Raw genomic sequence first — 15,415 nt, 5'->3', positions numbered from 1 at the left:
CAAAAAGTGTTAGTCCTCACTGAATAATTTTAAAAATGTTTGAAAAATTACAAATATAAATGTTATATATAAATGTAATTGCTTAATGTAAATATGAAATGTAAGCATAAATGCTAAATGTAACTTCAATATAAATGTTTAATGCAAATGTTAATTGTAAATGTAAATTTTAAATGTATGTATTTAGAAAACATGCTAAAAAAACTGCATAGAGTGTTTGCATAGAGAGGGGGGTAACATTAAAAGGCATGTGAAACTCTACCAGGAGCAAATGGCAGCAAGACACATTAAAATGGAAAATTTGGTCAGTCTTCATATTGTGCAAATGTTGCCATATCATATATTGAGTGAGTGGCACGTGAAACTCTACCAGAAGCAAACAGTAGGAAATAGTGAATTTGGACACTCAGACTACAAATGTGCCCATAGGAGACATTGAGCAAGTAGTTGTAGCAGGGCTTAGAGCTGCTCTATAGAGAATCAGACCACTGACAGACGCTGCATTAACATACACAGTTAGGTTTAGATTCTAAACACACGTTGGACGGTTCAGACACAAAGTTATTCGCAAGCCAACCAAATTTAACATACTGTCAAGTTAGTCAAGGATCCATGTGACCCACTGGCTTGGAAGAGCTTTCTAATGATGTCATTTAACTCGTACAGAAATTAGCTATTGCTTTTTAAAGTGAAGCCAGTGATCTATATCCTAGATATAGATATACTAGACTTAGCTAGCAAGCTAAGCTAAGCGGCATTAACATGAGCTTAACAACAAAGGTCTCTGTGATAGATTGACAGTAAACTATCTGGGTGGCCAGCTAATAATGTTATGTTTTAACCTTCCTTTGTGCGTTCAGAAAGAAATCTTACCCAAATTATGGAAGTTGATGTCCTTCCGATCCACAGAGCGTCAAACCAACCCTGAAGTGTGGACATTAATGAAGCTTCTGTAGGTGGTCTAATGCCCTGCTGCAACCACTCGCTCAATATCTGCAATGGACACATTTGCAGTCTAATTGACCGCATTTTCCATTTTAAAGCTGTCTTGCTACTATTTGCTCTTGGTAGAGTATGTGCCTTCCAATGTTACCATCCCTTTCTGTGGAAAAACAGCTATAATCACAGGGGTCACACTTTTTATTTATATATATATATATATATATATATATATATATATATATATATATATATATATATATATATATATATATATATATATATATATATATATATATTTGCATGTTTTCTTAAATATATTCAAATCATAACTTTACATTTTACATTTAACATTTATATTTAAGTTACATTTATCATTTATATTTATCATTTATATTTATTATTTATATGTGTAATTTTTCAAACATTATCTGAATACTAACACTACTTTTTCTGTCTAAATGTACGGAAATTGAGGTACATATTTAAAACCTGTCAGCTGAAAAAGGGTAACAAGCATTTGGTGTCCAAGACACACACATAACTAAACAAATATATTTCCATCTGTGAGACAAACAGGTGACTCTTTAGAGCCGATATTGTGGCTTCAACTACTGGATGTGGGAATGGACCAGTCAGGAGAGAGAGGAGCATAGAGAGGACTTTATGTGATTAAGACTTTATGTGATTAAAAAGCAAATGTGGTAAATGGTTGTAATGGTTGATTTGTATGTCTTGTGTCTTTTTAGTTTAATTAGTGTATAGGAAATATGTCTACACTCTGTGATGTGAGTGCCTTTTGGGTCTCCCTCATTTTCCCCCTTATGTGAGTCTTGTTAATGGTTTTTCTGTTAGAATAAAGTGTTTTTCTGTGGGCAGAAATGTCTTCTTTTGACTCTTCCTCAGCACCACTGCTGTAATATAATCTTTTACAGCCATTGTTCTGTGATATATTATTATTATTTTAGCCCTCAACAGTTTTGTAGAACAAATAGTTTAGCGCAGTGTTGCCCTGTATCATTTTAATAGAGAGGGCCAGCCAGAGAAAAGAGCCCGACTACTCTGTGTCTCCAAGCATCACTGCTTCTTAGGGAAGGTGGCTGATGCCAGTCCCTTCTGAAGACCTTGCAAACCAAGCTAGACCACTCCATGTGTTGGGGAGGGATTTCTTATGTTTCTAAGATGAACAGAAGAAGGAAATAAGCAAAATAATAAGTCTACCAATGTGCTTGTGGATATCACACACACACACACACACACACACACACACACCACACACACTCACATACACCACATACACCACACACACTCACACACACACACCACACACTCACACACACACACACACACACTCACAGACACACACACACACACACACTCACAGACACACACACACACGCACACACACACACACACTTACACGCACACACACTCACACACACACTTACACCCACACACCCACACACACACACACACAACTCACACACACTCACACTGCTTTCACACTGACAGAAACAGCAGTGGCCCATAACACAAGAAGTTAGTCTGACCTCTAGTCAATAGCAGGTAAGCTATTGTGATTGTTAGTAATTATAACAATTATAGTGATTGTTCTCTTAAGGCAATCAAAGCAGCTATGGGAGTCAAACAAATAAGCAAACAAAACTGTATGAGAGTATAATGGAGAGTGTACTTCATTTACCTTTGGACACACTGATTATAAACTATATGTGATGTTATAGGTAATAACAAGTTATGATGTTATATAACTGGTTATACAAGTGTCTTACCTATACAGGGTTTTCCAAAGTTGTTTAGCCTACAGTCATCTTCTCACATGAATAAAGTCCTTATCCCATAAGAGCTCTGTGTGTTTATGAGGCAGAGAGAATGAGAAAGGAAAATAGTAGATGTTGGGTAACAAAAACTAGTACTATAACCTGAGACTATAAGATAAAAAACCTGTCTGTATACTATAACCTGAGACTATGAGATAAAAAACCTGTCTGTATACTATAACCTGAGACTATGAGATAAAAAACCTGTCTGAATACTATAACCTGGGACTATAAGATAAAAGACCTGTCTGTATACTATAACCTGAGACTATGAGATAAAAAAACCTGTCTGAATACTATAACCTGGGACTATAAGATAAAAAACCTGTCTGTATACTATAACCTGAGACTATGAGATAAAAAACCTGTCTGTATACTATAACCTGGGACTATAAGATAAAAGACCTGTCTGTATACTATAACCTGAGACTATGAGATAAAAAACCCGTCTGTTTACTATAACCTGAGACTATAAGATAAAAAACTTGTCTGTATACTATAACCTGAGACTATGAGATAAAAAAACCTGTCTGTTTACTATAACCTGAGACTATAAGATAAAAAACCTGTCTGTATACTATAACTTGAGACTATGAGATAAAAAACCTGTCTGTATACTATAACCTGAGACTATAAGACAAAAAACCTGAGACTATAAGATAAAAGTCAGCTAAAAAAAGTTAATGTAATAGAAGGAAATGCAGGTTTATTTATAACACATTTTGTAAATGAAATAAAAAAAGAAATGATACAAATGTATAATAGTTCATACAAATCAAGTGATTGCAAGGATTTGCTGAGTCCATTGCACCATACGGCGTCTGCTTCACTAAGTTGTGCATGATGATGGTAAAAAGTAAAATATGCACAAGTGTTCTGAGAGAATTGAAGAGCTTGCATCAACTGATGAATATATGTCCCACAGTAAAGTCTCTCTTTCTGTATTTTAGTCATTAACTGACATCTATCATTCCTTTAGTATTACAGTTTGGGCATCAATAGACCAGCTAATGCCATTTCATTAGTGCTCTAAGAACAAACACATCTTCTTTGCATTAAATGTTGCCCACGACTGCAAATCAACATTAATTTTCCATTCCTTTTAGTTCTTATATTGTTTGCAATTAGATCTTCCATATTTAGTATTCACAAGCGTTTCATGGCAAAGGAATTGTGCTTGGAAACATGTTAACCTGTTTCTTCTCCATTCCAGGTGCTGTGGTTATTGCTTTTGTAGTCTGCTGGCTGCCATATCACTCTAGACGCCTCATGTACTGTTATGTCACTGAGTGGACAGAGTGAGTATTTTCGCAATCTCATATAGACTCTACACTGGGAAACATCCATTATCTTCTTCTGTAGTATATGCCATTCTGGAAAGTCACTGCAACTATTATCAGTCATTACAGACTGAATCAGTATTGCAAACTATGACTGGCAATTCAGTGAATGTGATTAAGTTTATTTTTAAAAGCTTTAAATGCTTAGGGTAAAGTTGTTGTGTGTAAATGCATTGCAGATTAGAGACGTATAGAGGAATGGCTGTCTTTGACTATGTCAGGCTGGAGCTTCTTCAAAGCAGCTGGAAACAGAATAGCCAAAACAGAAAAAAACAACATCTCCAGGAGCATGAGAGTTGTTTTCTTTGATATTCAAGTTGAACTTCAGTTGCACACTAAAGCACTCACAACATCAGCTGCACACTAAAGCAGTTACATGGCCCTTCTACTGAGCACTATACACTTCCTGAAACAAGGTTTTTCATTTTAGTTTCTCTTCTATTATCTCCAGCACACAAGAACCTTAGAGCTGTGAGTTGACTGCGTTCTGGTGTTCCTTTGACAGGATGTGCAGGCTGTCAAATAATGGCCTGGCTAATGTGGCTCCGGGGAGGTTCCTCGCGGTGTTTAGTAAATGGACTGTAATTCCTCCATGTTCTCTGGTCTTGCCTCAGCCATCACTACACGGCTCCCCCACAGAGAGCTTATCTTCTAGGCGACCATATACATCACAGTAGCATTCCCTTGCTACAGAACAACCCAGATCATTTTGGTGGAATGAAGGAAAATCTTATGATTTCTATCAATGGCAGGGAGCGGATTTATGCCGATGTCTGCAGAGAGCAGTTTCCTCACCCACCAGGACATTAGGCTCATTGAGCTTGTTCTGGTGATGCATATGAAGAGGGGTGAAGATGAAAATGTGCCCCATATTTGATGCTTAAAGGAAGACAAGCTGTAGTAATATGTATAAAATCTTAATCACAATTGTATACCTAAGAATAATCTAATTTTATGCTGAAAATAATTTTTTTAGTAATAACTATATAACTAAACATGAAGTATCCGGGTCCTTTAAAGGGTTTAATTTTTTTGAGATAAGGTACAGTATGTTAGTGTGACACCATTCCTAATATAATGTGACATGGGGTTTTAATACCATTCTCACCTTAGACTGCAATCTGTTTTCTTCAGTCCAACTCAGCACGGAGATTCTTTGGTAGAACTCTGCTCTGACATCAGTTTGAGGCACTGGAGCACATACAAATATATCTTCATTTCATTCAAAGAAGATTGTTTATGTTAGTTTGAAATTAAAACAAGAGATACTTCTGCATGGAGGAGCATTTCTGTATAGTTGCTGCATGCAGAGCTATTGATGGATGGCTTCTGTCTGGTTTTCAGAAGAAGTCTTTGGCTGTACCTTTGTGCTGAGGCGAGGTGGTACTTCTAATGTTTTCAGAAAGAATCAAAAGGGGGGGGATAAGATCAAGTCAAAGTCATTCCACAGAAGAGAGAGAAGGGAAGAAATAAGATCGAGTCAAAGCTATTCCATAGACTAGACAGAGGGAAAGAAATAAGATTGAGTCAAAGCTGGGAGGGGAATGCAACAGACTATTAAGATGAAGCTGTGAAATGAGGAGATTTCTCAAAAGCCTAACCCAAACATATACGCCAGCATCTAAAGCCACACTCATAGCCATCAAATTCCTGCAGTGCAATTGTGCCAAGCTGGTGTCAGTCAAACTAAATCCATGAAAGCTCAGGGTGAAATGAATGTCCATACTTCACAAAAACAAATATCTCTGAAACGAAATGCCAGCACACTGCAGAACCCATTTATTTGGTTTTTATTTTGGGATGTCATGCTCAAATTGCCTTCTTTGGATCTCGCATTTTAATGAAGATAGAGGCCTGGACTTTTTAAAACACATAATTACTTCTGTTCGAGCAACTCTGCTATTGATTTTCTCCTGTGTTTTAGAGCATTACTGTGTCACATTTTGAGATAGACCTACCCTTTTTTGAGAGAGAGGGAAGATAGTTGTTTCCTGTGTGGTAGCCTTCCAGTTTTTGCTCAAGAGAGTCATCTATATCCCAATCATTTTTTGTCTCATTTGACAGTTCCTTGGCATGACATCAAAGTGATGTTTGTAGGGTGCCCGTTCTTACAGAGCACAACAATGTTAACAAATATCCTCTTCCAATTTCTGTTTTACTGTGGGGTTTTTTTTTCAGAAATCCTTTTGTAACCCTTTCCAGCTTTAGCTTCTGAGCCCACCTAAATTCTAATTTGAGAATTGCCACAGGGCACTTAGGATACCATATTGCATCATATTACACTTATATATACCTTAGTACCGCAGGGGGGAAGCATCCTGTGCTCCTGTACTTTTTTTTTAGTCACAGCTCCACCATACGTAAAAAACATATCAGCAACATTTCAAAAAACCATCAAACAAAACATTAGCTATGTACTTGCCACTAATGGCGCAAACAGAACTGATCAGGCTCTTCTACACACTTTTCTCGAGAGAACTGTGTGAATACATAGTCGAGTCCATTATAGAAAATGGGTTGCTTACTCTACTGATAAATGTTACCACATCCATGAAATTAGCTGTAAGGTCCTAAATCAATCTCAAACCACTACTGGAGTGAAGCTCTTCTTTAGCCAACATAACAAAACAAAAAAAAATGTGAAGCGTGAATAAAATTTGAGGCAGTGTATATATAAAACTGAAGGTAGAAATTGGAAGGATGAGTCACCTCTATATGAGTGTGTGTGTGTGTGTGTGTGTGTGTGTGTGTGTGTGTGTGTGTGTGTGTGTGAGAGAGAGAGAGAGAGAGAGAGAGAGAGAGAGAGAGAGAGAAAGAAAGAAAGAAAGAAAGAAAGAAAGAAAGAGAGAGAGCACTTTTCATAAAGGCATTCTTTATGAGAGGGATAATAAAGAACTGAATTGTTTTAAATGTGCATATATATTTCTGGACAACCATTCAAAGGTCAAATAATAATAAAAAAAAAAAAAACCAGAATGGAGAATAAAACTTCTTCAAAACATGTACAAGGATTTAACTTGCATTGCTCTCTGGGTGGGAAGGTTAGCCTTGTTCCTCTGTTTCTCTCCATGCCATTTTAATGCAAGACAATCACAGGCATCTTTTAAGCCATGCATACAGAACTGGGAAATTCGCATTCTTCTCCAAGTTCATTCATCTGGAACATAATGCTCTTTGGGTAGCATCTGGACAAAATGCAGTGGTGGGCTTCATAGGTCTCAAAAGAAGCATGTATTAGCATTTATGCTTCCATATGGTGGTCAGACATCCAGGCTTAGGCTGGATATTCCAGGTTTTCCAGCTCTACAGTCTTACGTCCAACAGAATACCTGGATGGACACCTATTTGTCATCCTGAAATAAGCTGGTAGTTGCTTTCACCCATATGTCCTCCTTAAAAAATAATAATATTAAACTTTAATCATATCACACTTTTTTAAACACAGTTTACAGTGTTTTATAGACAATATATGATTCATAGAAGGATAATGAAGCTTTTTATATCCTGGCATCTGTCACATCAGGAAGGTACTTGCCAAAAATGAAAAGATTATGATACAAAACAATGTAATAAAGTTAAATATTATTGATTTAATTAGAAGACTAAAGTTAATTAAAAGAACAAAGGAATATAATACTACTACTAAATAATAATAATTATTATTATTATTATTATTGTTATTATTATTATTATTATTTCAAGGACCTGACACCGAATGCTCCCCTTGCCACTGGTCACGTGGTACAGCCCACCACGTGCAGTGGGGACACACAGTTTGTCTCGTTTGTAACCACACCTATGTTGTTTAGTACACACCTGCATCTGGTTAGTCTCGTTATATCTGTATGTATTTAAACCCCTGTTGGTGTGCACATCCATGTCAGTCATTGTTCGTGTTCTTGTTCACATCGTTCATGGTAGCCCTATTTATGTTTATTTTATGTGGGAGTGCCACTGACTTTTTCGTGTGTTAATAAATGTCTGTCTCCGTTAAGACAGTCTGTACATTCTGCTCCTTGCCCTGTGGCACTGGGGCCATTTGCAGGACTCAAAGATGCTTACAATAGTCAGAACAAAAGAAAAGACATTAAAAGACGAATAAAATTACACATATAGAATACAGGGCATGGGCAAGAGCTGATGAAAGAGGAGTTTAGGTATGAAAAATATTATATGAAAGGGCAAAAAAAATATTTCTAAGGATAGATTTGAAAAGAGAGAGTTGCAGACTGTTGGACCAGGCCTCCAGAAAAAGTAGGATCACAATAGTTGCGTAGATTGGAGGAAGGAACCGTAAGCAGCCCAGCTGAGGAAGATCTGAGAGTGTGAGTAGGTTTGTAAGGAAGGAGAAGATCAGACAGGTATGAAGGAGAGAGGTTATTTAGAGCTATCTAGGTGAGTAGGAGTATTCTGAATTGAATATGGAAATTAAAAATAATTATAGATGCATCAATATAAAGAATTATGTAAAGTAAAATAATTATTTTAAATTAAAGATATATATTTAAAAAAATGCTTTTCAAGGAAATAAAAGTGCAACTGCATCAAGTAACACAAAGGGCATAATGAAAAACAAAAATAGTCCCTGAGTTTGGGGCTATGATAGCAAAAAGCAACCTCTTTAGTCATCTGGTAGGTACCAGCTGCATGTTTTTATCAGCTGATTTGAGGGTCCTTGAGGTTACATGTTTCACAATCATATTGTTGAGATATAGAGGGGCAAGAGACACTTAAAAGTCAGCAGTAGTATTTTAAAGTCAATTCTGAGTAAGACAGGCAGCCAGTGCAACTGCTTAAGGATTGGTGTGATATGTTTCCTTACCTTTGCAGGTGTTAGGACTTTGGCCAAAGCCTTCTGAACCTTGAAATATTGAGTTCTTGGGGAGACCTGCTAACAGCTCACTACAGTAGTCAAACCATGATGGTACTATTAGTTGCCATGAGGATTCATCTGACCTTGGCTATGTTACAAAGATGATTGAGCACTGTTCTTGAGCATTCAAAGCGTTTAAAGCTTAAGTCATAGTCAAATGTGATGCCAAGGATTTTGATATAGTGTTGGGCCTTAACTGATAGGGACTCCAGTTACGTTACTGCGTTAGTGGCCTCATGACCATTCCCAGTGATGATAAATTCCATTTTGTCATTGTTGAATTGGAAATTATGACTGATCCAGGACTTGATGTCTTCTAGACAGTTAAAAATCAAGTCAATGGGACATTGAGTGGCTATGGACATTAATAATGTGTGTGTCGTTTGCATACTGGTAAAATGATATATTTATTGAAGAGAGAACACCTCAATAATCTTTCCGAAAAATGGAATATTAGTGATCAATCTGTATTGAGGTTAGTGGTGTCTATTCTTTTTAGAATTTGTTTTCAGTGCTCATTCTAGAATTACAGTAGAGTGATTCTCCATTGTTCTTAAATGGCACCTCACAGAATCATCTAAAAACAAGTAATATATTGGCTACTTTAGCACAAATCACATCTGTGACCCTTTACAAAATGTCACTTAAACATAGTGTAAAAATAAATATAGTTTGAACTGCTGTGGTTAATGCCAAACATGTGGAACTGTTGTGCTATGCTGAAACCTTTTCTCATTTATTCGGTTTCCAGGCTGTTTTGCTGATGACTGATTATACCTTTTATAGTCAATGTTGTAACCTTGATCAAACATTTGCCTGACATCTCGGAATATTCTATTTCTCACTAGCTAACTATTAGCGCAGCTTCTGCTGACGTTAAATTTTTGTTTTCTATAAATCTAATATATACTGTTTTTGAGGTACCAGGCAGACCTTGCAGCATATTCTGTTTCTGAAACTAAAGGGTTTTTTTTCTTCCACAGCTTGACAAGTGTTGATTTTTAGCACTGTAAAACCTCTAGTACTAGACAGAATAGCAATAGAACATACATATTTACACATACATCAGTAAGATTCTTTATATATATATATATAATCTGTCTTCCTCCCAAGGACTCTCTATAACTTCTACCACTACTTCTACATGGTCACGAATGTGCTGTTCTACGTGAGTTCAGCTATCAACCCCATCCTGTACAACCTGGTCTCGGCCAATTATCGTCAGATCTTCTTCTCCACACTCCACTACTTCTGCTTGCCATGCCGACGTAAGCGGCAAAGACACGTGTTCAACAGGCATTCCATCAGCATCTGCAGCAACCAGACCTTCTCCACCAATGTCACCAAGGAGACTGTCTACTGACCAACGACAACACTCCAGCACTCAGATACACCCAAGAAGGATTCTTATTCTTTTTTACAGTGCCAGTTCCTAGAACTTTCAGTTTATCTAGATGTTGCAGACTTTGAAAGACAGTGATTAAGTGTGATTGAATCGGCCGACATGAAGTGCTGTTACCAAATGTAATTTACAAATATAAAAAATTTGACAAAATTCGGAAATGTTTGTTACATTTTAAAAGGTATTGTGTAAGTACTGTAAAATGTATTCAATGTGCATTATTAATACAGGAAACAAATGTCTGTATTACAACACGTGAAAAAGAACAATGATCTGACAATCAGTAAGGTATTATTAATAGTTATGTACTATGGTTGTGTGGATGTAAGTGGATACCCCTGCTACATACCCCCCACCCCCCATCTCTTGTTAACCTCTCATAATTAATTTAACAGGAACTAAGTACATAACTTTTTCCTTTCAGGATAAGATTTATAGATGGAGGTGGCTGACCCTTTGCTGAATTATTGTGTGATTTTCTTTGAAGGGTAGCCTTGTAAAAGGCTTTTCAATTAGATATGCCACAATGTCTCACTTGTCATCACTATTCAAAGTTAGCTGGCTAAGGTAGCATGTGTTGTTTTACTAATAATGCTTAACACCTTCTTCAGAATGTTCAGAAGCGCCAGCCTGTTATTGGCCAGCTCTCTGAAAATTTAATTGGTCATATTTCCAGTCATTTAACTAATAGACGTACATTACAGAACCTTTCAAAATATCACCATAAAGGGCACATAGGCACATACACATCAGCAAGACAGCATACTGATGAGTCATTTTAATTAGTTTTACCACTTTCAGATAGAAATGTATCATATAGTATCTAAGTATATGTGAATTAGCTTATGTGAAGTAGCCTTGATAGTTTTTATTTTGTCTTATGAAAGATGTTTATGTTACTTTTTTTGTCAACATTTTGTTACTCCTAGAAGAGCCTGAATGTACAAATGGACAGATTACCAAGATGTAGCAGACTACAAACACTAAGTGAAGTAGATGTGAATGCAGGATGATCTGCTGGTAGATGTGAATGCAGCCCCAAAACAATCCCTACTGTGTCCATCACATAAACAAAGAAGCTGATAAATGCCATAATTGAGATGCTTGGCTACAAGTTAGAGGCCAAGATAAAGGCCAAATGGAGAGAAGTCAGCCAGATATCAGAAATGCAGAAAGGCACCTGAGAAGTACAAAAAGCTGCCCATATCTGAGGCGTTGGAAACTGCCAGAGATACACAAGTAGAAGCAAGGAGAATAAACAGGATGTTTTCTATCCAAAGTGTACTCTCAGTGGCAGGGCAGCAACATAAGAACAGATCCACCAAAGCTGGAGACTGTAAACTGGAAAGGCATATGGGAGAAGGACATCACCATGGAATCCTGGGTACTTTAGAATCCCACAGGCAAATGGGAATCATGAAGAAGCCACAAGGAAAAGCAGCAAGTCCTGCAAAGTCAGCTGAATGGGAAAAACAAGTTCCGAGCTATCAACACCTATGCCCTGCCAGTCATCTTCAAGTGACAATGTGCTTAGTGAGTACCTCAGATAGTGGCTGATATGTAGAAATCCTACAAATGGCTCAGAAAGGCTGGATTAAATAACAGCACAGAGGCACTAATCATGGCAGCACAGTAACAAGCTCTAAACACAAGATCAGTAGAGGCTGGGATCTACCACACCAGCCAGGACACTAGATGCAGGCTGTGCAAAGATGTCCCAGCACATAACAGCGGGATGCAAAATGCTAGCAGACAGGGCATACATGGAACGTTATTACCAAGAGGCTGACATAGTGTACAAAAACATCTGTGCCAAGTACAGGTTGGATGTTCCAAGGTCTAAGTGGGATAAGCCCCCAAAGGTTGTGGAAAATGACCATGCTAAGATCCTGTGGGACTTCCATATTCAGACATATTCAATCAGACATAGTAGTGGTGGACAAACAGCAGAAGAGGACATAGTGATAGATGTAGCAATCCCAAGTGATTGCAACATCAGAACCAAGGAACATAAAAAGCTAATAAAACACTAAGGGCTGACAGAAGAGCTGGAATTTATGGAAGGTGAAGGCAACAGAGGGGCAGTGATAATCGGAGCACTAGGGGCTGTGACACCAAAACTGGGAGAGTGGCTCCACCAGATCCCAGGAACAACATCCAAGATCTCCATATATATATATATATATAGTCTCTCTGCATTTTGTCACCCTGGTAACACTGTGTAACAAGGCAACACACTATTGCTGATACTGAAAGCAGGGTGAGGAAGCTAGTTATGGGGTCTACATACATATTCCTCAATTTCTAGCCACTTTCCTGCATCAAGAACTGAAAGACATATTATTTTTCAATGAACAAATTGCCAGAACATTAATGAATGGGGACAGCGAGTCACACCATCTGACAAAGCTGACTGGGTCTGGATCAGTTTGCTGCTGCACTTCACATCTAACTGCCACAGTGAAAGACAGTTTACATTTACCTGATACTTTCATCCAAAGCAACTTACAATTACGAGTGAGTACAACTTGAGCAATTGATGGTTAAGGACCTTGCTCAAGGGCCCAACAGTGGCAATGGTGGGGCTTGAACCAGCACCCTTCCAATTAGTAGTCAAGTACCTTAACCACTGAGCTACCACTACCACTCTTGCTCACATGTTTCAATCCTGGGGTTTGTGCTGAGAGGGAACACTGTGGAGCTGGCGCTGGTCCTAGCTGTGATGAAAACCTCATTACAGCCATTTGTCAACCTGTAGCAAACATGCAAATCCGTCCGTTTAAAACAGCATGGGATTATTCCACTAATGGATGAGAGCTGTATGTGAGCAGACAGGGAAGCCAGTTAACTCTGAAGCTGACATGTAGCCTTGTTTTAGTTGGGAAGCTGGTCAGCAGAGAGGTTGGATAAGGAACCTGAGAAGCTGCAGGTCAGTGTGTCTACTCAGACAGAGAGAGAGAGAGAGAGAGAGAGAGAGAGAGAGAGAGAGAGAGAGAGAGAGAGAGAGAGAGAGAGAGAGAGAGAGAACCACACAGTATGGCGTGTTTTCCATTTTTCCATGCATGTTTCTTCCCTTAGACCAAAGTGGAAGAGCAAATGTGTGTCATGTGTCTATCTATCTTTGTGATAAAAGTATGGGTGTGTGCCTGTCTCTGTACAGGCTTTGTGTTGCATCTCTGCTTGTCTTGCAAACATGACATAAAATGTTTCCTTTAATGGAATATGTGGCGAAAAAACACCATATGAGCAAATCATGGTGATTTAGACTTTTGTTTTCACGTCTTTGCTGAACAGTGATACTGATTTAGCTATTATGAAATACCATTGAAAGAATGTGCATGTTTGTATGTTTTTGTTTTATAAATCCATTATACTCTCTGACAGACAAGCTGTTTTCCTCCCACACAAGTTGCTTCACATTGCAGGCTAATCATAATTCATAATTCCATAGTCCTTATTTTTCCATTAAGATTGCAGCAAAGTCAAATCTGGGAAGCCTCCTGTAGCAGTTCTGAGTTGAACACTGTGGAGCTTCTTGTCATGATGATTGAAGTAGCGTTAGCAAACCAATCTGCTTTAAGTCTGCTGCTTTACAACAATCTGTTCAAACCATCTAGATTATCATCAATAAAATTGACAACATATGGAATACCAATTGTTGTAGAGGCATGAGAATGTAAATTATTTGTTTTTTTTATTTTACTGGTTATTGGTTATTTCTGTAAACTTTGCATATTATGTGTGCTATTATCTAAAAAACTCATTCAATGTCTATGTACCAGTCAAGTTATATTTTACAGTATATGATATTTGGTTGTTTTGCTGTACTGCACTACAGATTTACCAGATCATAAATTTTTAATTATTTTACTTCCACAAATACAATTTTATGGAATAGTTTACATGAGTGAAATGTGAATTACAGTCATGAAATTTCACATGAAATTTCATTTTTTAATTGCAATTTCTACCTAACACCTAGGCAATGATTTAATGTTAACAGAGCTGTAACATATCTATAGCTATATTCTGGCATATGTAATGTTTATAATGCATTTAGACTTTGTGTGTGTCAGTAATGAATATTTTTACCTGCACTGTTAGTGATAATTGTGGTTGATGTGAAGAGCTCTGAATAGCTCAATAGCTCTGAGTTTTCATAAAATGACCAAAATACCACTTATCTTTTTTTGTAATTATATGTTGCCTGTGGTTTTTATAATTTGGGGGCTTTTTCTGTGCTTCTGCAATAATTCTCTGTATTGTTGTGGTAATCTGCTTTTATTGAACTCTATAGTGCACTCCATAAGTATTTGGACTACAACACAATTCTTGTCTTTTCAGCTCTATACTCCAGCATGTGACTATATTAGGTGCAGAATGGATGAACCATATTGCAATCATCATTCAGCAAACATTTTTTAAAAATATCACCCCTGTTTTTAGTGGACCATTAACAATTGCATGGACTAACATATGTCATAGCTTTGGTACAAATCTTTGACATAGTGACTAGCTGACGGTTTCTTCTCTGCTCTGCTAAATTTGTAATACAAGCCATTTTTAGTTTGGTTTATGGGAGGGGTTGGGGTTTTTTTTTCAGTTTTGTCATCAGTGAGTGAAGTGCATGGAAACTGGAGTTCGGGCTGGGTGATTAAATGGGCGAGGCAAGAGCATTTTACGTTTTGGCCCTTAAAAACTCCATAATTGCCATAATCGTCTGGGGTCATGTCCCTGCTGTAAAGTGAAGTGCATCCACTAAAGCATTGAAAATGCTTCAGAATTGATCCTGCTGCTACTATTGCCAGTCACATAATCAATAAAGACCACTGAGTCTGTTGCACTGTCAGGCATTCTTGCCAGTGGCACCAAATATTTACAGATGAGTTTGGTGCTTCGGATCATGAGCTGTTCCTTTTTAACTCCACACTTTCCTAATTTCATCATTTTGGTACATGGTAATTAATAGTTGTCTTGACACACTTAATGTTTTGTATACATCTTTAGTAGATGTCCACAGTGA

General features: G+C 37.5%; 1 protein-coding gene across 1 annotated transcript in view; it reads left to right on the top strand.

The window, feature by feature from the left end:
* The window catches only part of ntsr1 (neurotensin receptor 1 (high affinity)), a 37,383-nt gene extending 24,455 nt beyond the window's left edge, over window positions 1-12,928 (top strand). Inside the window, exons 3-4 of the mRNA XM_027007017.2 lie at window positions 3,991-4,075; window positions 10,104-12,928. Of these exons, the coding sequence (XP_026862818.1) occupies window positions 3,991-4,075; window positions 10,104-10,353 (335 nt within the window). The 3' untranslated portion in view covers window positions 10,354-12,928. The remainder of the gene's footprint in view (window positions 1-3,990; window positions 4,076-10,103) is intronic.
* The last annotated feature ends 2,487 nt before the right edge of the window (window positions 12,929-15,415 follow it).

This window comes from Electrophorus electricus, chromosome 24, assembly GCF_013358815.1.
Source record: "Electrophorus electricus isolate fEleEle1 chromosome 24, fEleEle1.pri, whole genome shotgun sequence".
NCBI classification, from domain to species: domain Eukaryota; kingdom Metazoa; phylum Chordata; class Actinopteri; order Gymnotiformes; family Gymnotidae; genus Electrophorus; species Electrophorus electricus.
The sequence above is the reverse complement of the archived record's forward strand: the minus strand, read 5'-3'. Positions and strand labels throughout refer to the sequence as shown.